This window comes from Carcharodon carcharias, chromosome 18 (assembly GCF_017639515.1).
Source record: "Carcharodon carcharias isolate sCarCar2 chromosome 18, sCarCar2.pri, whole genome shotgun sequence".
In the NCBI taxonomy this organism is placed as follows: Eukaryota; Metazoa; Chordata; class Chondrichthyes; order Lamniformes; family Lamnidae; genus Carcharodon; species Carcharodon carcharias.
The window spans coordinates 89,571,525-89,595,030 of NC_054484.1; the positions used below are offsets into that span (position 1 = coordinate 89,571,525).

Consider the following 23,506-nt stretch of genomic DNA (forward strand, 5'->3'; position numbering starts at 1 on the left):
GGCCTAGTTAAATTGATTTAAAGAAGGCGGACTGGAATTTCCTGTGCTTCATGGAGGCCACATCCCCTAGCCAGGGCACACCTGGCAGTCTGCCCACATGGCATGGGCACCCCTCACCTCCAGACTTGTGGTAGTGAAATGAGTCCTTACTTGGCCACCTAAGAGCCTCAACTAGCCGAATGGTGGGAAGGTCTACCTCGATCTTCCCCACCCCAGGCTTAATAGGGAGAGTTGGGACAGTGATGGGATGGGGGCAGCAGGTTGAGGGGAATTAAATTCCAGCCAGTGTGCACTTCCTGTAAACATCATCTTTCCATGTGGTCATCCAGATTCTATCACAGGAGTTCTGCTGGTGTATTATATTAGTTTCTAAACTGACTAGGGCCTGGATCAAAAATTTTGACGCAATGCTGAATAATGTTATATATTTTACTGGATAACCCTTCATGCAGTCGATAAATGTAACATTACCAACAATTTGTTCCCATGGCATCATTAGATAAAGCCTCTGTACCGAGAACTCCATGCATATGTGAGAGCAAAACTGGGAGATACGTTTGGACCTGAGCATATCAGCTCAACAGGATGTCTCCCTGCTCATCTATTGGGTAAGATTGTTTTCTGTTTCTCTCTATTGTATGGGATTTTTTTTCATTCATGTGGACCAGCATTTATTGCCCATCCCTAATTTTCCCTTTGCTCACAGGGCATTTAAGAGTCAACCACCACATTGTAAGGACAGCAGAGTTTTCCCTAAAGGGTATTAGTGAACCAGATGGGTTTTTACAACAATTGACAATAGTCATCATTAGACTTTTAATTCCAGATTTTTATTGGATTTAGATTCCACCACTTGCCATGGTGAAATTCAAACCCAGGTCCCCAGGTTACCCTGGGTCTCTGGATTACCAGTCCAGTGACAATACCACTACACCACCGCCTCCCCGCCTGCTTCCTGTGATCGTAGCATTGGGCAGATTAGTTGCACTTCTCGCCTTTACTTACCCCATTTACAACCTTGCCTCCCGTGTGAGGATGCCTTACCAGAATTCTTAGTAATGCAAGGCAGGAAAGGAACAATTAGATTTAAAACAAAATTATACAGAGTGGTCTGTTAGCTTAATTAGTGCTCCTTGGCTGGCCCCAATTGACTATATGGGATTGTTCAGGCGCAGGCAACATGAAATTCAGACATTAACTGAGTGCCGCTATGTGAAGGGACAGCTCCTCAGCTTCTGATTGTCGTGTTTTTTGTAATGATATAAAGGCATTGTAAAGGATTAGGTAAACATGTTGTGGGTTAATTTATTAAGACTGGACACATGAAGAATATACATGGACAGAAAGCTTGATGACATCAGAGCTGTGGAGCTGTATGTGTGTGCTCTGCTGAAAGCAAAAGAGAAACTAAAAATGAATCGCATGACCCAATTCCTTTCTAGTGATGTCATACTCCTATTACAACACTGATTAAACTTCCCCCTGCATGCTGCTGGTTGTATGTTGTGCAGGGCATGCAGATCAGAATATCTCTTGGTTCATCTGCTCCCAGCTAAAGACTGATTCTTCATGCAGGATGTCTAGGATCAAGTCGGGTTCTGCTGAACTGCATGCACACATTTAGATGACCATGAGGCATCCAATAGTTGACCTAAGATCTCCAGCCACCTGTGAGCATTGCAGACTGTTTTAACCTCCAACTCACCACTTACATTGACTGGTGCCCATTTTAAATTAGAACGAACAATTTGTTTTGTTTTAATTATCAGGATGTGCCCTCATTGTGTTGGTCCTGATGGTATTTGCCCAGCATGCCCCAGGGTATAAACATCCCAGGACATTAACTAAAATAAAGCAATACCCATAAATGCTGGAACAATATTGTTTCAAAACTCTTCATTTTAAATCTGATGTATTCCCAGGTAGAATCAAAAACCAACTGGTTGACGGAGTAAGCCATAGCAAAGGAACATTAATAGTATTTGGGAGTCATGAAGACGCAATGTCACGTTGACTGTCAAAGAGGGACTGGGGGGAGAGAAATAACAGCAAGCAAATTTTCCAGCAAATTGCACCATTGGGATTGCCCTGGGATAGTGCTGTGCTATCAGTTAATGTCCTGTTCACAGATCAAATGGCTGCTCAGTGCAGTGGTCAGCATCGGCTGCTCTCTCATCTTTGATTCATTCAACATCAGCACACAGCTTTATTTCCTGAATTACAAGGCACCACTGACAGCTGCCTGATAATCAGGATGAAACCCATTCTTAGATATGAGTATTACTGTGGTTTGATATTCTTGGCAGATGTAGGTACAACAAGATGTTCAGCTGTGAAGGATGAGCTGGGCTCTGTGGTTGTGGGCTGGACCTCTGCATCCGCAGGTTGTTGGTTTAAGCCCCACTCCAGAAACTTGAGCATAAAATCTAGGCTGATACCTCAGTGCAGTACTGAGAGAGTGCTACATTGTTGGAGATGCTGATGCTAAATGATGGACCAGTTAGATCACACTATTTGTGGAAGTGTCCTGACCAATACTTAGTGCTCAACTAGCTCCACCAACAAAGCAAATGATCTGATCAGTATCATAATGCTGTTTATGGAATCTTGCTGTGTATAAATTGCTGTGTTTTCTACATTATAACAATAAGGACACTTTAAAGTGATGTAATTGGCTGTAAAGCGCTTTGTGGTATCTTGAGATCAAGGATGTTGCTATATAAATGCTAGTCCTCCCTTTCTCCTCAAATGTGTGCTCACAATGAAGTGGCCGAGCAAGTAACAGATGAGTAAATATGGGGCCAGTTAAAAGGTAGTCTTTTTGCAGTGCACAATCTCAGTGTATGATATTGTTCCTTTGTCTTACCTTGCTAGGTCCTTACAGAATATTGCCTGCCCTGCATCTGTTCCTGGGTCTTGTAAATGTTATACACAATATGTACCTGGCACAGCTTACTGCACTGTCAGCTTAGGGACATTCCAGTCAAAATTCTCATTCCTCTTCAGGTGACATGTGGGGAAGATTTTGGGGAAACCTGTATTCTTGGTCAATTCCATATCCACACCAAGAAGACATCGATGTGACACCTGAAATGGTCAAACAGGTATGTTGACTGTCACGACTCCACCACCTTTTCAAAGGCAGTTAAGGATGGGCAGTAAACTCAGGACTAGCCATTAACACCCACACCCTGTGAAAGAATGAAAAAATGCCTTTCCAGTACTAATGATATTGTTGTTCCTAAAAATAGCATCCCCAGTTCAGGGTCACTGAACCACAGCTTCTGCTGTGATCTTACTACAGAGCATTATGAAGATGTAGGCCCCAGGTCTACTGTAGCTGAAATAGGGATTGAACCCCATGTTGTTAGCATCATTCTGCTTAACATGCTAGTCATCTAACCTAACTGCCACCCCCAACCAAGAACGTTAGGGGATTTAAATAAACTATATCAAATACAGTTGCTTGAATAGCACTAGGTGCAAGAAGAAAATACTGAATTTAATATTTTAAAAGCTTTATATTTTATCAAAGCCCTGGAATTATGTAAATAAATGGGAATGCTGTAAAAGTATTAGAATAGGAAAAGATCATTCACTCACCAAGCGTCCTTAGACAACACCTTCCAAACCCACGACCGCTACCATCTAGAAGGACAAGGGGAGTAGATAAATGGGAACACCAACACATACACTTTCCCCTCCAAGCCACTCACCATCCTGACTTGGAACTATATCGCCGTTCCTTCACTGTCGCTGGGTCAAAATCCTGGAACTCCCTTCCTAACAGCACTGTGGGTGTACCTACACCACATGGACTGCAGCAGTTCAATAAGGCAGCTCACCACCACCTTCTGAAGGGCAATTAGGGATGGGCAATAAATGTTGGCCTAGCTAGCGATGCCCGCATCCCATGAATGAATAAAAAGACCTGTGCCCTACACAGCAGGTAATGGGGAATGCATGAGCAGAATACAATGGATAGTTCCTATAGCTATTTAGTTAACCTGCTGTGCCAGGTTACCTAGGACCATGTTAAACCCCAGGTTTAACAGCCTGTAAACCAAATCCCAACTTAGAGTTTTGTTGATAAAGTCTAGGCTCTCTTCCCATAGCCACCGTTATTACATATCACGTCCAGAGTATGTAGTTTGTGGGGTGGGTGTGGGGATGGTCACCAAGTGTGTGCAGGGGCTGCTGTTGGAGTTTAACCAACTAAAACTGTGCAGCTGACAAACTAGCTATGGCAGGATTCTCACTTCTTGTCCAATAGTGCCATCTTGCTTATTAGGACAGTGATTGCCAGGGTTATCTGGACTCAATCATTTAGTAACAAGCCCTCCAAGCCTTTTCAATGGGTCAGTCTGGTTGGTCAATCATCCCTGGTGTACTGTGTGTGACACAGATATCATATTGCTCAGTCTGTCGTGTCACCACCAAGTTGGATCAGAATTACAGGCAGTGTGACTATTCAACCATTGCGTTACAATTATAAAATTTAGCCTTGTGTTTCTAGTTCAATTTTCTTTTATTTATTCTTTCATGGGATATGGACATAGCTGACAGGGCCAACATTTGTTGTCCTCCCCTAATTGCCCTTGAACTGAGTGGCTTGCTCGGCCATTTCAGAGGACAGTTGAGAGTCAGCCACATTGCTGTGGGTCTGGAATTACATGTAGATCAGACCAGGTTAGGATGACCGATTTCCTTCTCTAAAGGACATTAGTGAACCAGGTGGGTTTTTACAACAATCGATGATAGTTGTCATAGTCACCATTACTGAGACTAGCTTTATATTCCAGATTTATTAAGTTAATTCAAATTCCATCAGCTGCCATGGTGGGATTTGAACCCATGTCCCCAGAGCTTTAGCCTGGGCCTCTCAATTAAAAATACAAAAAAAATTTAAAAATGCTAAAAAAATATTGAAAATAATAACATGTAACCTTGTACCTCTAATTCAATTGTATTAACGCTATTTATTTCCTAACACTGCATACTCTTTTATCATTGACAAATTCAATTAATTAATTTTGAGTATTGCTGAAAAGAGACACATGCTGTTGAAGGTTTTTGTCTTGCACTCATCAGGAGAATTCACAAGAGTACTAAATGTAAAAGGAACAACAATTTATATTTCATGAGAAGAGAGTGCTGATTGGTTGGCATGTGGAATCTGACTGGTACAGGCATTGCCATGGAAAATGCACCAGTTAACTGATGACTGATAGTTAACTGCCAAGCTTTGTTTAAATTGAAACTAGGGAGGTTGACTCTGATTGGTCAAAGCAGAGTCCTGGGGACTGAACCAGGGAATGGTTGTCACCTATTTTGTTTAGTTGAAACAGGTGCAATATGTGTACATGTTCCTTCTGCCCGCACAAAACAGGGCCCTGCGTTTTAATTTTTGTAGCTTCTAGCATATGTAAGTGAACCACATTGTGAGCCCGAGTGATGATCTTAAATTGGTTGTCAGTGTAATTCTTAGCACACTCAGGGTTATTTAGCAAGTGTTGTCCAATTGTGGAATCACATCTCATGTTGGACACTTGAGTTTTGCAAGCACGGGCTGGTTAAGCACAGTCAGTTCTTGAGAGTTTATTGATTTTGTTCAGTCTCATTGCTCTCCACACACACCCAGTGTTGCTGTTGTGAACAGCAGCTGGGACATGCTGTTTGATGCAATCTGCCATTCTTTGGGATGTACAGCCTATATACCTAGCATCACATCGGCACTGAAATTCATATAACACATTACTCATTTGTGTGATACACAGGACGTCTTTTTTTAACATTAATTTGACCAATCCAAGGTATTAACATGAAATTATTTTCTAGATTCTTGTTCTCTTCCGTGTTAAGATTTCTGTACAGCCCTTGATTGTTTGACTGTAGAGACGAGGAAGGCTCTTTAATGCCTTGTTAAAGTTGTATCAGTTGCTTCCTTGTCATTTTAGGGGTGGAATCCAAAAGAAATGTTTCAGAAGGCGGATGCATTTTTTCAATCTTTGGGCCTTCAAGCTATGAATGATAATTTCTGGCATTATTCCATGATCGAGAAACCTACTGATGGCCGTAAAGTTGTCTGCCATCCAACAGCATGGGATATGGGCAATGGTGCGGACTTCAGGTACAGATTATATAGAACAGCTATTAATGGAATCCAAGTTAGTTGGTGAAGTTAAGACCAAGACATGGAGCTTTCCTTGAGAGTTTATTGATTTTGTTCAGTCTCATTGCTCTCCACACACACCCAGTGTCCCTGTTGTCCCCTTTTTATTTGCTCTTTTCAAGAAAAATGATAAATCAACAAAATAACAAATGAATGGGGTTGATAGCCTCTGAATGGGGCCCTGTAACAGGAATAAAATTTTGAAAGGAAACTCATTTAATCAAACCAAAACATAATTGCCATGGCTGATGATGAACTCCAGTGTCCCCTATTTATATGTGCTCAAAGTATTTAATTAAACAATGCCCTTCACCTGTTTATCTTAACAATATAACTTACAAACTATTAACAACTGAAATGGCTAGAAACTGGAAAAATACTGAGCTCTTCAGCTTTTTGAATATTAACATGCAAATGCTTAACACTTTTCCATTAAATTTCTTTGATTTACAATGCATAGCCCATCTAAATAGGCAGGTTCTTTTCATGTTTGTGGGTACGTAGTGTAAGCTTCCATACCCAGCATAAAGTGCAGTAAATATTGGGAAGACCAAACCCATTGTCTTTGATTCTACAACAATCTCCATTCACTGGCTACTGCCTCCAATCCTCTCCCTGGCTACTGCCTGATGGTGAATAAAACAGTTCACAACTTTGGTGTTACATTTGGGCCCAAGATGAGCTGCTGGACCTGTAATCTCCCTGTCACCAAGACCGCCTACCTCTGTCTCTGTAACGTTTGCCCTGCCTCAGTTCATCTTCCAATGAAACCTTCATCTATGTTTTTTGCTGCCTCTAGACGCAACTATTCCAATGCTTCCCTTGCTAATCAACCGTTCTCTACCTTCCGAAAACTCAAGGTCATCCAAACCCCTGCTGCCCTTCCACAACTCACATCATGTCCCATTTACCCATCAGCCCTGTACTCATTGACCTACATTGGGCTCCAGCCTGGCAATCTCTCATTTTAACATGCTCATCTTTGTTTTCAAAGGCCTTCAGTGGCATTGTCCTTCTGTTCACTTGAAACCTCCTCCAGCCCCTGCAACTGTCCGAGATCTCTGCACTCACCCAAATTCTGGGCCTCTCACACATCCCTGATTTTAATCACTTCACTATTGATGGCCTAATCTTTGAAAGGTTACCGTGAGGAAACCAGCATTTGTGGGCCAAGTGCTGGTAAATAGGATTAGGTAGGTAGGCAATGTGTTTCTCAAGTGTCGGTGCAGACTCAATGGGCCAAAGGGCCTCTTCTGCACTGTGTGATTCTGTGATCTGGAGCCAGGTTTCCCTGAAATGTTATGTATCCCTGTAACATACTTTGAGGTTAGCCGGGAGGTGGAATTGTTTGGATGATGCTACCCTGCCAATACCCACACTTACCCTGATGACACCATAAAGTGGAGCAGGTGTAGATGTTAGAGGTACCTGGCCCTATAGCTGTGTCAGAAGGGCAGAGACATGTCCTTCCCCACCAGCACTCCCATTGATCTACACATCATAAGTGCCCTTTTAGATTCTGAGAATTTGGGGCCCTATATGTTTCAGTCCAGTCACTAAATTTGCTTAATTCACTGGGATGAGTTCTATCTTAGATGTGAAAGTGGGGTGTGCCATTTTTGGTATGGAATAAACAATTATCAATCTGTCATGACCAAAAATGATCCATTTACTATCTATTGAAGAAGGGGCAGTGATTAAGAAAAAGGTAGACAGCAAAAACTGCATTAAAGAGGAGATTCTATGACAACAAAAAGGAACATGGAGACAAATTCAACATGCAACACAAAATAATAATTATTTTTTTAACTGTAGGATCAAAATGTGCACTGAAGTTAACATGGAAAACTTCTTAACTGTCCACCATGAAATGGGTCATATACAGTATGACATGGAGTACGCAAACCAAACTTACTTGTTCCGAGATGGGGCCAATGAAGGTTTCCATGAAGGTGTAGGGGAAATCATGTCCCTCTCAGCAGCTACCCCCCTGTATCTGAAGTCATTGGGTCTTCTTCCAGACTCTTTCATTGAAAAAAATGGTAGGTACTTAACATGGCTTCTTTAGTTATTTGCCATCCAGGTATAGATTTCCAGCCATGCCATCTTCATAGTTAAAGTGAACATTACTATGAGGATAGTATTGGTAATGATTTTTTCCACTCTGTATCTGGACAGGGTTCAGTCAAGTCACTTTGCAAAGTTGGTAAAAATGATGCCCAACTGGCATCGAAAACCAATGTGCCAGTGAACAGTTGTCACTGGTGTAATCCAATTGGGTCTTTCTAGGTTCTTCATTCCAATTCAAGAGTTTTATAGGAATATAGGAAATGGAAAAAGCCATTTAAACCCTTAAGTCTGCTCCACCATTGATTGAGATCATGGCTGATCTGCCACCTAAGTCCGTGCACCTACCTTTGCCCCATATTTATTAACACCTTGGGTTAACAAAACCAATCAAACTCAGATTTCAAATAAACAATTGATCAAATATCAGTTGGCAACTGCGGAAGAGAGTTCCAAAATTCAACCACCCTTTGTGTGTATTTCTTAATTTCATTTCTGAAAGGTCCAGGTCTATTTTTTTGACTATGCACCCAAGCCATGGACTCCCCTAAGAGCAGAAATAATTTCTCTCCATCTCCCCTATCTGTCCCCTTAATATCTGGAGAACTTTGATCAAATCATTGATCAATGTTTTTAATGCCCATTGCCAGCTGGGTTCTGCTGTGTCCACTTCATATTAATTTTCAGCAGATTTTGACTTGTAAGTATAATTAAAGCAAACAAAGTGAGGTATTCAGCTGCTATCCACTCTCACTGTGCCAGACCATGGGTGACTTATTGTAAAGCCACTGTCCCTGATTTCAGACAACATGGGGCTGGATTTTACCGTCGGCGAGCGAGGGTGGAACTCCCGATGTCACCGCGCCCCATTTAAATTTTTAGGAAGGCGGGGGCACAGCAAAATCAGTTGCGCGTCCGCCGACCTGTCAATGGCCAATTGAGGCCATTGACAGAGCAATTATGGTAATTATTGGATATGCCCATCCAACCTTAAGGTTGGCGAGCAGGCCAGGAGCCCCGGCATGAACTAGAAAAAGCAGGAAACCTCATCCACGGATTTTAAAAAGTTTAATAAAAGTTTTTTTGGAAATTATGGTCATGTCCCAACTCATGTGACATGGTCACATAGGGGGACATGTTAAGGAAATTTAATTTTTCTATTTTAAGCTTTTTTGACATTTAGAGCCGATCTCCCTGAGGGACATGACCTCTGAAGTTTTACCATCACCTCACACATCGACTGGTCTACCTGGAACAATGGGAGACATCTGTTTCAGGGTGATTTGTAGGGATTTGCAAGCAATTTCCATGTTTGTTTGATAGTCAAATCCTCTTTGTAATTGTAGCTAATGTAATTTGTAATTAGGCTCTTGTAACTATAATACCAATTGGAGAAAAACATGCAGCCAAATGAGGCTTTTTTACTGGACCTCATTGTTCACATTGATAACATGAAGTAGGAGCATAGGGTAAGTTTTTTTTAATTCTTTCATGGGATGTGGGTATTGCTGGCAAGGCCAGCAAATTTTGCCCATCCCTAATTGCCCTTGAACTGAGTGGCTTGCTGGGTACTTCAGGGTTAACCATATTACTGTGGGTCTGGAGTCACATGTAGGGCAGACCAGGTTAAGGATGGCACATTTCCTTCCAGGACCTTAGTGAACCAGATGGGTTTTTACAACAGTCAATGTAAGTTATCATGTTCACCATTACTGAGACTAGCTTTTAATTCCAGATTTATTAACTGCATTTAAATTCCACCCGTTGCGATGGTGGGATTTGAACACGTACCCAGAGCATTCTCTGGCTTACTTGTCTAGTAATATTACCATCACGCTACTGCCTGCTATTAGTATTAATGAGTAAGACTAACAACTGCCAGGGAAATGTAACAGTTGTGATTCTTTCGACCCTAGAGACTGACATCAATTTCCTATTGAAACAAGCACTGACAATAGTGGGCACTCTACCTTTCACGCTCATGATGGAAGAGTGGCGTTGGAAAATGTTCCAAGGAAGAATACCCAAAGACCAGTGGATGAAAATGTTTTGGGAAATGAAGTAAGTGTTCACCCAATTCAACACTAAGCTCAAGCAGCCTGATTAATAATCTCACTGAGAAAATCAAGTGAGGAAAAAATAGACAGTTCCGAAGCCAGCATAGAAAATTCTGCAGACTTTGAGCAGAATTTTCTGCCTGTCAGGCGGGCGGGCCTGACCCAAACTCCGGCGGGTGGGGAGCTGATCCCTGCCAGAGAAGCGGGCCCCGTCGCCATTTTACATTGGCGGGCCAATTAAGGTGAGGTCCGCTTTGCGCTTCCTGTGTGGGCAGGGGAGGGATTCTCCCAAAACGAGAGTGCACTCACTCACGCATGCGTATGACAGAGCGCACATCTCCCTGAGGCTAAGTGCTGCTTAAGGGAGATCGCTGACACTTTTAAAAATATTAAAAATAGAAAAAAAAAAATCCTCAACATGTCGCCCTCATGAATGTCACACGAGATGGGACATGTTCATAAATTACGGTAAAACTTTATTAAACTGTTTAAAACCCTACATGAAACCTCATCCGGCCGGTGGATGAGGTTTCATGTTTTTTCTATTTGCCACCGGGGCTCCTGGACGACCCGCCAACCTTAAGGTTGGACGGGCAGGTCCTTTAATTGTATAATTGATCCTGTCATTGGCCTCAATTGGCCATTGACAGGTTGGCGGGCCCGCAGCTGATTTTGCTGTGCCCCCGCCTTCCTGAAAATTTAAATGGGGTGGGATGATGTCGGGGGTTCCGCCTGATGTCATCCCGCATCATTTTACGCATTGGCGAGCGGACCCCACCCCAAACTCGCCAACGGCAAAATTAGGGTTTAGCCATTTCTGTTCATGACATTTTAAAATGAGCGTCATTCCGTCGTACAATCTGAAAAGACTGATGATGTTGTGTCAGGGCTTTGTTCGCTAGAATGTCCCTCAGGACATTGAGGCGCAGACATGATGGGTCGAATGGCCTCCTTCCGTGCTGTTAAAGTTCCGTGATTCTGTGATTGAAGATGGTAAACACTTGTTAGTTCAAGTGGCTCAGTGATGAGCAATCTTGGCCCTGTGTCAAAAGGACATGGGTTTAGTGTCACTCCCGAGAGCAGGGCCGGGATTTTCCAGCCCCATCGTTCTGGGACCTGCCGCGGGAGATTTGGTGGCCCAGCCAAAAGCCCATTGACTTTTGGCAGAACCGGACAATCCCAGCAGCGGGTGGAGCCAGAAAATCCCATCCTAGAACACAATATGAGGCCGACATTCCCAGTTCAATAGGTACTATCTTTCAATTTGAGCTTTGAACCATCGTCCTAACTGCCCTGTCAGGCTGGTGTTAAAGATCCCATGGCACTCTTTTGAAGAAGAGCTCTCCTGGTGCCCCAGCCAATATTTACCCCTCAACCAACATCACTACTGAAACAGTTTATTTGGTCATTCTCATATGGCTCTTTGTGGGAGCTTGCTGTCTGTCAATTGACTGTCATATTTCCCTACACTTCAAAAAGTGAACACAATTGGCTATAAAATGCTTTAGAACATCCTGGGATGGTGATAGGTGCTCTAGAAATGCAAATTCCTTCTTTAGCCCAATGGCAGGAGTTGCTGCTACCATTTTGCACTATCATCACTCTGGTACTGATTCAACTCTCCTATCTTGTTTATCCATGCACTGAATGCATGGAAGCAATTCACTCCTTGTTAAAAACCCAGGCAGAAAGATATAGGCCTGGGTTTTAACTGCGAGCAGTTTTCTGAAATGAACCACATACACTGAGCAGTGTTTCCCCTCCACCAGCTACAGAATGAGGCATGATCAACTTTAGGCATTAATGCTCATTTAAATCCCATTAACAGATTTCTCTGACTCAGCATGCCTTTCCTGAAAGTCATTCACTCAGTTCCAATGTCATCCTTGTAAATTCTTTTTGCACTTCTCCTGTGCATCTTGTTTATAATATAGTGACCAGACGGGTACTCCATGATACTCCAAGTATAGCCTGACTAAGATTCAAAACAAGTTTAGCATCTCTGCTCTTCAATTTGATTCCTTTAGAAATGAACTCCAGCACTTTGTTTGCGTATTTTATGGCCTTATTAACCTGCATTGTTCTCTTTAGTGGCTTTATGTGTCTGTTCATGTAACCCTATCAAATCTAAATGTTTGTCCTCATCTCCAAGACCTGCTCCACTCTATTTCTGTCAGTTTCTCCACCTTGTAATCTTGTGCGCATGCAGAGGTTTTCCAGTTCAGTCCCTCCTCATTTCACACCACCTTTGGCTTTCCCGGTCAGGGAAGCGAGTTTTGGGGCTCGGTTAGCTCAGTTGGCTGGACAGCTGGTTAGTGATGCCAACAGAACAGGTTCAATTCTTGTACCAGCTGAGGTTGCTATGAAGGCCCAGCCTTCTCAACCTTGCGTGGTGACCCTCAGGTTAAACTCATGACCAGTCGTCTCTCTCTGCTGAGAGAGCAGCCTATGGTCCTAGGGGACTTTGGCGTCTCTCACTTCCTGGCAGCCTTCATAATCACCAGGATTCTCTCCCTGTCCAGTCCTCTCTCAACCCGTGGGCACCTCCTAAAGTTCATCACTTAGTAGCCAATTACCCTATCTGAGTTTGATTCAATGTCCACCCCCATTTTATCTCATTATTATCCTTCTCTCTGCAAACCAGCTCAGGACACTTTCTAAATTTGTGCTATATCACCATTCAATAACTACGCAACCCATTTTGCAGCTCATGCTGCAAAACTCAGAACATAGCATCCAACATTATGTGTGATTCCATGAATGGACAACACTTACTGAACAATCCCAATTGTGCTCAGAATTATACTAATAACTAATTTAAGATTATCAGTTGGGTTCGCAGTGTGGCTCACTTACAAGTGCTAGAAGCGATGTACATTCACACACAGACCCCTGTCCTTTGCAAACAAAAAGAACACGCTTACATATTGCAAAAGTTTGGGGGACAGCCATTCCCTGGTTCATTCCCCATGGCAATTTCTTGAGCAATCAGAGTTGAACTGCCTGGTTTGAATTTAAACAAAAGCTTGGCAGTTAAATGTTCGCTGGTGCATTCTCTATGACAAAGCCTCCATCAATCAGAGTCCACTTGCCAACCAATCAGCACCCTCTTCTCATACATTTTAAATTGTTGGTCCCTTTGAGATTTGGTATTCTTGCAAGTCGGTCCTGTTAAGTGCAAGGCAAAAAGATTCAACAGCATGTTTCCCTTTTCAGCAATTATTTAATTATTTAATCCTGCTGTTCTTCTGAAACAAATTTTGTCATGCTGAAATGCAAAGATCTCAATTCATGTCTTTAATATTTATTATGTGTACCTCATTTTAAAATGTACTTTTGTAACAGACATAGCTGCTACTTTTCCTTTTTAGTTGAAACCTTTCATTTTAAGAGAAAGGCCTGCATTGATAAAGCACCTTCCATGATTTCAGGGTGTTCCAAAGCACCTTACAATGAATGCCGTACTTTTTGAAGTGTAGTCACTGTTGTAATGTAGGAAATGCAGCAGCCAATTTGTGCACAACCAACTTCCACAAACAACAATGTATCTAGCATCTTTAATGCAATAAAACATTGAGGGATAAATATTGGCCAGTCGACCAGGATGAGATCCCCAGCTCCTCTTCAAAGTAGTGGCTCAGTAGAATTCACCTGGGGGGACAAGTGGGCATCTCTTTAATGTCTTTCCCAAAAGATGGCATCTCTGACAGTAAAGCATTCCCTCAGTACTGCACTGGGGAGGTGGTTAACCAGCAACAGGAGAGATTTCAGGAGGATTAAGTGGCCATCTAGCAGAGTAGGAAGATTTTTTTTCTATAAATTTCTTCACCCAGAGAGTGGTGAGCCTGTGGAATTCGTCACCACAGAAAGTAGTTGAGACCAAAGCATTGTATGTTTACAAAAATGAGTTAGATATAGCTCTTGGGATGAAAGGGATCAAAGGGTATGGGGAGAAAGAGGGACCAGGCTATTGAGTTGGATGATCAGCCATGATCATAATGAATGGTGGAGCTGGCTCGAAAGGCCGAATGGCCTACTCCTGCTCCTAGTTTCTATGTTTCTATTTTTTCATTAATTCGTGTGATGCGGTTATCGCTGGCTAAGCTAGCATTTGTTGACAGACAAGCAGTGCAGGAATCCTCTGGGATTGTGGCACTTTAGAGACCGGTTCACAATGTTGAACAACAGATGTAATGACTGAGTCTTGGGGGAATGCAGTCTGGAGCACACCCACAGCTTGGTGAGGCAAGTGACTGCACAAAGTTTGGTGGAGGGCGGGGTGGGTGGGTAAAGCAAAGTACATATGTAGCTGTATTAGGAGTTTCAATAGCAAGGGTGGGGGCAGATACATGTTTCTGCAACTGTCGATCTGAGTGCTACATGTGGTGTTGCTCCCACTCCTCCCCCTGGTGCCAGGGGATGTCACTGAGAGGGTGCAGAATATTCCGGGGGCGGGGGGGCGGGGATGGATATCAGTGTGAAGTTGTGATTCATGTTGCTGCGGTAATAACTAAATAATTTACATCTGCATTCACTAGAGAAAAGGATGCAGCCAATGTAACAGCAAAGAAAGAGGAACTGTTTAGGATAAAAGAAAAGAGAAAGAGGAGGTTGACGGTCCTAAGAGTAGAAATGTCACCCAGGGTGAAGTTCATCCGAATTACTGAGGGAAGTAAGGATGGAGATAATGAAGGCCCCAACCACAATATTTCAATCCTCCTTGGATACAGGAGTGGTGCCAGAGGGCTGGAGGGTTTCAAATTGTTTCATCACTGTTTAAATAGGGGGAGGGGGAGAAACCTAGTAACCAAGGCCCATCAGCTTACCATCGGTGATGGGGAAACATTTCCAGGCAATGGGCAAGAAATCCAGCTCTGTAGTGTCCTGGCTGGTGGCTGCTGTGGGTGCTGTTTGTGTACAAATGCCATCTGTGACATGTGGGCACCATTCAGCTTCAGCTCCCCCATTGGCTCGAAGCAGGCCAGCACCAATACTGATCACCTCTGAGAAAACCAACACTCAACAGCATTGAAAGAATGCTGAAAATGGCTAGTACCCTCCTTAATCACTGCCAGTCCCAGTCCCTAGATCTCCGACCTCACTCCCAAATCTGTCCTCCAGGCACCCTCCCCTGGTCGCTCCCCCAACCCAACCTTAACCCTGATCTCCAACTCCTCCTCCCCCACACCCCAAATCACAATGTGATTTATCCTCTAGGGAAGGAAATCTGCCATCTTTACCTGGAATGGCCTACATGACTACAGACCCACCCTCTGAAATGGCTTAGCAAGCTACTCAGCTCAAGGGCAATTAGGGACGGGCACCAAAGGTTGGTCTTGCCAGCAGCACCCAGATCCCATGAAAGGATAAATTATGCCCGGCCAATAATACTGCAGATGGACTGCAGCGGTTCAAGAAGGCAGCTCACCACCACCTTCTCAAGGGCAATTAGGGATGGGCAATAAATGCTGGCCCAGCCAGCGATGCCCACATCCCATGAATGAATAAAAAAAAGATGCCTGCCATGTTCATTCCCAAAATCCTAGCTCCTTCCGATCACACTCGGAGGCGCAGGTGTAGATTTTCTGGACCCCATAATCTTGATCTTACTCAACCACTTACCTGCACAGTGGTCCACGATCCTCAGCAGGTTCCTAGGGCTGCACCTTTGACATGATTATCAGGTTCAGGACCCTGAATCCCGAGCTCCTCAGATGTGCCCGTTTGAGAGTGAGCCGTCAGCACACTATGGCTGGCGCACCCAGAAATGGGTGCCGCTGAATTTTTAGGCCAACAATCCCGAAGTATTAATTGGAAAACAATGGGTTAATACGTGACAGCGCGGTTTCCTGCAGGCTGCCCCCGTGCAGACTGTCTCATGTGCCCCCTGCACAAAGAAGAGTTAAATGAGTCACGCACGTCAATAAATCTCCCCCTCACATTCCAGAAATAAAATTGGAGGGAAAGTTGCAAAACCAGCCAGCGTAAATTGGGTTTGACTAAATTGATTGAGCGCTTTGACGATGTAACTGAGGGGGCTTGATGTCCATTGGGACTTTTAAAATGTGTTTGATAAAGTGATACATAATAGACCTGTTAGCAAAACTGAAGTCCAGAGGATTAAAGTGGCAACACCTTCAGTGAGGATACAAAGTGGGCTAAAGCACAGAAAGCAGAGAATGGTAAAAAAAAACTGAAACTGTTGTTTTTCGAACTGGAGGTGAGTAAACAGTGGTGTACCATAGGGGTCCGGATTAGAACCACTTCCATTTTGATATATGTTGGTGACCTAGACTTGGGTTTACAGGGCATGATTTCAAAGTGTGCGGATGAACTGAACTCAGAAATGTAGTCAATGAGGGAGACAGTTACAGACTTCAGGAGGACAAAGGCAGGCTTGTAAAGTGGGAAAAAGCATGGCAGATGAAGTTTAACACAAAGAAGTGTGAAGTGGTGCATTTTGTTAGAAAGAATGAGGAATGGCAGTATAAACTCGGCCTCTATGTCTAAAAGGAATAGAATATGAGGAGGTAGATGCCATGTTTCAGCTTTGAAAAGCCCTGGTCGATCCATGCAAGCGAGCAGTTCTGGGCACCACCCCTTAGGAAGGATAGCCAGGATTTCCTGGTCCCACTGCGAGCCAGCCAAAAGCCCATTAACCTCGGTGGGACAGGAAGATCCTGCCTAGGGGCGGGGCTGGAAATCCCCACCTGATAGGTCAGCCTTGGAGGGGGTGCGGTGTAGAGATTTACCAGAATGATATCTAGATTCCAAGGGTCAAGTTATGAAGAGACATTACACAAAGTGGGACTGTGTTCCCCTGAGGTTCGGAGGTTGTGGGGTGATTTGCTCAAGTATTCAAGATATTAAAGGGGAACAGCAAGGGTGGACAGAGAGAAATTATTTCTGCTGGCTGGGGAGTCTAGGACTAGGGAGACATAGTCGAAAAATCAGAGCCAAACCTTTCAAGAATTAAATTAGGAAACACTTGCGCGTGCAAAGGGTGAATGAAGTTTCAAAGAGTAAATGAAGAGAATTGCTTTCACTGACAGGAGGGGTCAGTAACCTGTGGACACTGATTTAAGCAATTTGACCAAAAAAAACACAAAAGGGAAATGTGGAGAATTGTTTTGTTTTATACACCAAGCTGCTATGGTTTGGAGATAGTGGTTGAAGGGGTGTTGGAAGATTCAATAATAGTTTTTAAAAGCTAAGTAGGATAAATACTTGAAGGTGAAAAATTGCAAGGATATGGGAAAAGAGCAAAGGACAGGGACTAACTGGAAAGCTCTTTCGATGGGAACTATCATTATTTCTACTTCCCAGAACAAAAAAACAGTAAAATCTGGGAAATAAGAATGCTGGTCTGAACTGTTCATGTATACCTTAAAATAGAACACCAGTAAAAACTGGGAAATAAGAGCACTGATCCAAACTGCTTTTTCCTTCTGTGTTTTCCTTAGACGAGAGATGGTCGGTGTTGTCGAACCTCTTCCCCATGATGAAACCTACTGTGATCCAGCTGCTCTGTACCATATTTCCAATGACTACTCCTTCATAAGGTACACTACTCAGTACTCCCACAACACTATTCACTGAGCTGAGGCTTTCCTGATGTTTGCGACTTTTACAGTAGTGTTAGCCCCAAATATTTTTGGACATATTATGACCAATTTTCTCGTTATTGCTTGACGCTTTTGCCTGCGTAGATGTGAGTATTAAAGTTCACTTTCGCACAACTACTTCTCAGGATTTGTTAACTTGTTTTGCCTTTTATCACCTGCTCTATGGTCGACCGTTTCTCAGACTGTTGGTGGTATTTCCACTGTGGTATGAACATATCTCCCTATCAAATGTCCTACATAAAACAACACAAGTTTCCAATTTGTGGAGGAGGCAGTTCAGGCCCATCTGTCAATTTTGAAACCTGTAAATTATAACATTTAGGAACACACTCCTGACAATTTGTCATTTTTAACTTCCTCTTGTCTGTTCAAAGGGGCAACAAATGAAAACTTATGGCTTAACTGCCTCTGAGGCCTAGGGCAACTGAGGTGAAAGCTTCCCTCAAGTTCTCCAGGGCTTCCCCTCTTATAATTAGTTTGTCAAAGTAACAAGAGGCCAGCTTCCTGGGGAATAGACCTCCTGGAATACTGACAGAAACTACCCTCCTTATGGTCAGTCATTCCTGCCAAATATAACAATTGAGAAATCTTGAGTTCTGATTTATGTTGATGGGTTATTAATGCAGCATGTTCGCTGATTGGAATGTTTCTACTGTGCAAGCCACAGCTGAAAGAGCAGAAATGGTGTGTGTTAGTTACTGTGCTACTTCACTGTGTAACATAAAATTCTCTGTTGCCATATTCTCTTTAGGTACTACACAAGGACATTCTACCAGTTCCAGTTCCATGAAGCGCTGTGTAGAAAGGCTAAGCACAGTGGTGAACTGCACAAATGTGCTATCACCAACTCCACCAAAGCAGGCAAAGCGCTCAGGCAAGTTTTCAATTCTTTGGGTGTCCTGGTGTAGATTGAATATGAGCGCACTCAATTCACAGGAAATTCCAGGCAGTGTATCAAAGTTACTTCTTAAAGCAAACAGGCACACTATCAATGCATGCTTTACATCTTATCCTCTCTGTTTGCTTCAGGGGTTTGGAATGCTGTGTAGCTCCTTCCTTAGATAAAGACTCAATTCCCTGTCTCTCCAATTTTTACATGCAAACATTCAAATTAGGACCAGGAGTAGGCCATTTGGCTCCTTGATCAGCTGCAACATTCAATAAGATCATGACTGATCTGATCATGATCACAACTTCACTTTTCGCCTACCTCCTTTGACTCCCTTGTTAGTCAAGAATCAATCTAACTCTGCCTTCAAAATATTCAATGATCCTGCCTCCACCGCTCTCTGGCGAAGAGAGTTACAAAGATTTACAACCCTTTTGAACCTGCCAATTTTGGTATTGTCAGCCAGTTATGTTACACAGATAATCTTTGCAAAGGTACATGTAAAATAACATTCGAATTATTTTTTCCAAAGCCTGTTGACATTTCCCTCCAAGTGCAGCTAATTTTTATTAAACAGCCACATCTCTTGAGGTTTACCCATCATCCCTTGTCAGCAGCTTTGGTCAGGTGACTTACACCTGATTTTCTATCCTAGCATCAAGCTCCTAACACCAGGTCCAATAGGAAGCAGGAGTTCGACCATGAATGAAACTCAAACTACAGAATCAGGCAGGGTCTATGAACTGACACTCATGTTAATTGCTCACGTTGGATCATTCAACTGGGGCCTGATTGAGAAATACACCTGTGTGTGTGGAAAATGTGAGCTTAGTGGGTTGAATGGATTGTTTTCTTTTTATATTTTCTCATAATCTTACCTCCTGGGTTACGTAACTAATTGAAGTCTGGGGATAGTATTGTGAACTATTAGGATTTCCACACTAAGGTTTTTTATTTCATTTGGCTTTTTTGTCATAATTAACTGGCTTCCAGAAGGGCATCTCCCCAGGAAAGAGAAGGAGAGAATTTTGTGAATTTCACAGAATTGTTACAGCACAGAAGGAGGCCAGTCAGCCCATTGTGTTGTGCTGGCTCTCTGAACAAGCAATTCATCTCGTGCCTTCTCCCTGTAACCCTGTTTATTTTTCCTTTTCAAATAATAATTCAGAGCTGGTATCTGGGCTGACAGTGATGGATTTTGGAAACTCAAAATCAGGGATTAGAGGAGAGGATTTACGCACAGCAAGTTGGAAGAGGATAATACTTCCAGCAACTCATATTTAAACCCTTCCAATTAAGTTTCTGCTTCTAGCTTAGCACCAAAGCAAAAGCTATATAGTCACAATTGACATCCACTATGCCCATTACCATTGTACACAATCCTTATTTCTCGACCTGTCTGCAGTCTTTGACACAGGCTGACCACACCATTGTTATCTAAAAGTTTATCTCCATTGTCCAGCTGGTTGGTATAGCTCTCACCTGCTTCCATTCCTATCTATCCAGTTGTGACCAAAGAGTTACCTGCAATGGCTTCTCTTCCCACTCTCACACTGGTCTAGCCCCAAGGATCTTGCCCTGCCACCCCCCTCCTATTTTCCATCTACATGCTGCCACTTAATGATATCATCAGAAAACACAGGAGCAGTCTGCACATGTCCGCTGACATTCCAAGTTCTACCGCCCCACCACTTCTGCCGATTCCTCCACAGCCTCTGTCTTGTCAGAATGTTAATCCAAGTCCAATCGTGGGAGAGGTATAATTTCCTCCAATTAAATATTTGGCACGGCAAAGTTATTGGCGGGGATTTTCTGTGCCCGTCAGTGTCGGATGTGTTCGGTGGCGTGAGCGGACAATATGGCACGATGGGTTTCACGATGGCGTGAAGCCAGTTTGTGATTGTGTCCTCAGCCCACCAATGGCGGGCCACGTTTCCCACCATCGGACTTCGGGAACCTCATTGTGATACATCTGCATATCGTAATAAGGCCAGCCTGCCAGAATCGTTCCCCCCTCCTGCCCACTGGATTGTCCGCCCATGTCAGCAGGAAAACACGCCAGTGTGTTTCACAACAGCATGTATAAGGCGTGCACCTGGTGAGCTGCACTTCATTCGGGGCTTCAAGGTTTGTTTGCCTATCTTGCTTCGGGTAGCACTCGCAGTCATCAGCGCCAGGGTTCACAGACAGCAACACATCACTTTTATTGGGACCCACAGGCAGGTCTCTACCTACCAGATCAGCCATATGTGGGTAGCTTATCAATGGCTGCAGGGCTAGGGCTTGATTGGTGAAGGGGGAGAAGTGACCTCAGGTGAGGGAAGAGGCTGCAAGATGAGAGCTGTACTAGGGAAAGAGGGTAACTCAGGGTGTGTGTGAGGGCACATGTTCATCTGTGCAAGTGGCCTCAAGATGGTGAGGGCTGAGGAAGCAGCCTCTAAAGGAGATGAGGCCAGATAGACATGTGAGGGTGTGTGTGAGAGGGTAAGTGGTGAAGCCTTGAGCTGGCAGTGAGTGAGATGCCAGTGAATGTGTGATGGGCTTGTGAGTGTGTGAGTTTAGAGAGATGAGATGGTTGCCTTACCCTGGCTGCACGGATGAGATCATTCATCCTCTTTCTGCACTGGATGCCCAACCTCTTTTGCGCAGCATTGGCACTGACCACCACTGCCACCGTACCAAGTGCCAGGAACTGACCATCTCCAACAAGAGATGTTACTGCCTCTCCTGTGGCCAGAGCTGGGGTAGAAGACATCACAGCAGGCCCCCACGGTGTCCAAAAGGCACTCGAGGGCTGACTTTCAGGGCCATGTCTTCTTTGCTGCAGCCCTGGGAAGGAAGCGCTGAGCGCGCCTGTACTTTAAATGTGGTGCCTGGCATGATGACGCGGCAAAGTGATGGAGTGGCAGGAGCCCGCCCGCCAGTAAATTGGGAATGCATACTGTGAATGCATAATTAATGAGGCAGGCTTGGGACGATACGGCGTGAAAAGCTGCCTCTGTGGCCGGCAGGTAAAACATCGTTTTTTTCCCACCTGGTACCACACTCAGTGCAAATCTGGGATGATTCCACCCATTGTCTTTGATCCCCACCACAAATTCCATTCCTTAGCCACTGGCTTCCTCCCTCTTCCTGACTTTTTCAATGTTGATGTTCCTATTTAATTCTGAGCTGAGCTACCGAACTCATTCACCATCACCATGACCACCTCCATAATATTATTATCTCAGTCCCGGCCTCAGCTTAGCTGCTCCTGACACCATCAGCCATATTTAGAGTGTCAGCAGGGTTCAGTTTTTAATACCTAGCACAAAAGAAGATGGTTGTGCTTGTTGGAGGTCAGTCATCTCAGCCCCAGGACATCACTGCAGGAGTTCCTCAGGGTAGTGTCCTAGGCCCAACCATCTTCAACTGCTTCAGCAATGATCTTCCTTCCATCATAAGGTCAGTAGTGGGGACGTTCGCTGATGATTACACAATGTTCAGCATCATTCGCAACTCCTCAGATACTGAAGCAGTCCTGCCAAAATGCAGCAAGACTGGGACAATATCCAGGCTTGGGCTGACAAGTGGCAAATAACATTCGTGTCACACAAGCGCCAGGCAACAACCATCTCCAACAAGAGAGAATCTAACTATCATCCCTAGGCATTTGATGGCTTCACCATCGCTGAATCCCCCACTATCAACAACCTGGGGATTACTATTGACCAGAAACTGAATTGGACTAGCCATATAAATACTGTGGCTACAAGAGCAGGTCAGAGGCTGGGAATCCTGTGGTGTGTAACTCACTTCTTGACTCCTCAAAGCCTGTCCACCATTTACAAGGCACAAGTCAGGACTGTGATGGAACACTCCCCACTTGTCTGGATGAGAATAGCTCCAACAACACTCAAGAGGATTGACATCATCCAGGACAAAGCAGCCTGCTTGATTCACACCCCATCCACCACCTTCAACATTCACTCCCTCCACCCCACCGACGCATAGTAGCAGCAGTGTGTACCAACTACAAGATGCACTCCAGCAACTCACCAAGGATCCTTCAGCAGCACCTTCCAAACCTGAGACCTTTATCATCCAGAAGGACAAGGGCAGCAGATAGATGGGAACATCAGCACCATCTGCAAGTTCCCCTCTAAGCCACTTCCCATGCTGACTTGGAAATATATCGCTGTTCCTTCACTGTCACTGGGTCAAAATCCTGGAACTCCCTTCCTAACAGCACTGTGGGTGTACCTACACCATATGGATTGCAGCGGTTCAAGAAGGCGGCTCACCACCACCTTCTCAAAGGCAATTATGGATGGAAAATAAATGCTGGCTCAGCCAATGGGTGTCCCCCCACCCCCGCTTGTATACATTTAACCTTAATTTATGTAACTAACAATATTTATCATTCAATCATTGTCAGAGAAAGGGATCATCTGACCATTATCACATTGCTGTTTGTGGGAGCTTGCAGTGCGCAAATTGGCAGCCATGTTTCCTGCTTTACAGCAGTGGCTACACTTCAAAAGTACTCCATTGGCTGATAATGATTGGGTAATCTGTTCTTGTGACGTTGATTTAGCAATTAAATATTGTCCAGGAAGAGCTCCCCTGCTCTTCAAAATAATGCCACAGGGCCTTTTACATCCACCTGACAGGGCACACAGGATCCGGTTTCACATCTCAACCAAAAGCCGGCACT

General features: G+C 43.9%; 1 protein-coding gene across 1 annotated transcript in view; it reads left to right on the plus strand.

Moving 5' to 3' along the window:
* The window catches only part of ace2 (angiotensin I converting enzyme 2), a 121,319-nt gene that overhangs the window by 17,943 nt on the left and 79,870 nt on the right, over positions 1–23,506 (plus strand). Inside the window, exons 6-12 of the mRNA XM_041210916.1 lie at positions 500–608; positions 3,007–3,104; positions 5,958–6,130; positions 7,988–8,214; positions 10,156–10,300; positions 17,760–17,858; positions 18,673–18,795. Coding sequence (XP_041066850.1) covers positions 500–608; positions 3,007–3,104; positions 5,958–6,130; positions 7,988–8,214; positions 10,156–10,300; positions 17,760–17,858; positions 18,673–18,795 — 974 coding nt within the window. The remainder of the gene's footprint in view (positions 1–499; positions 609–3,006; positions 3,105–5,957; positions 6,131–7,987; positions 8,215–10,155; positions 10,301–17,759; positions 17,859–18,672; positions 18,796–23,506) is intronic.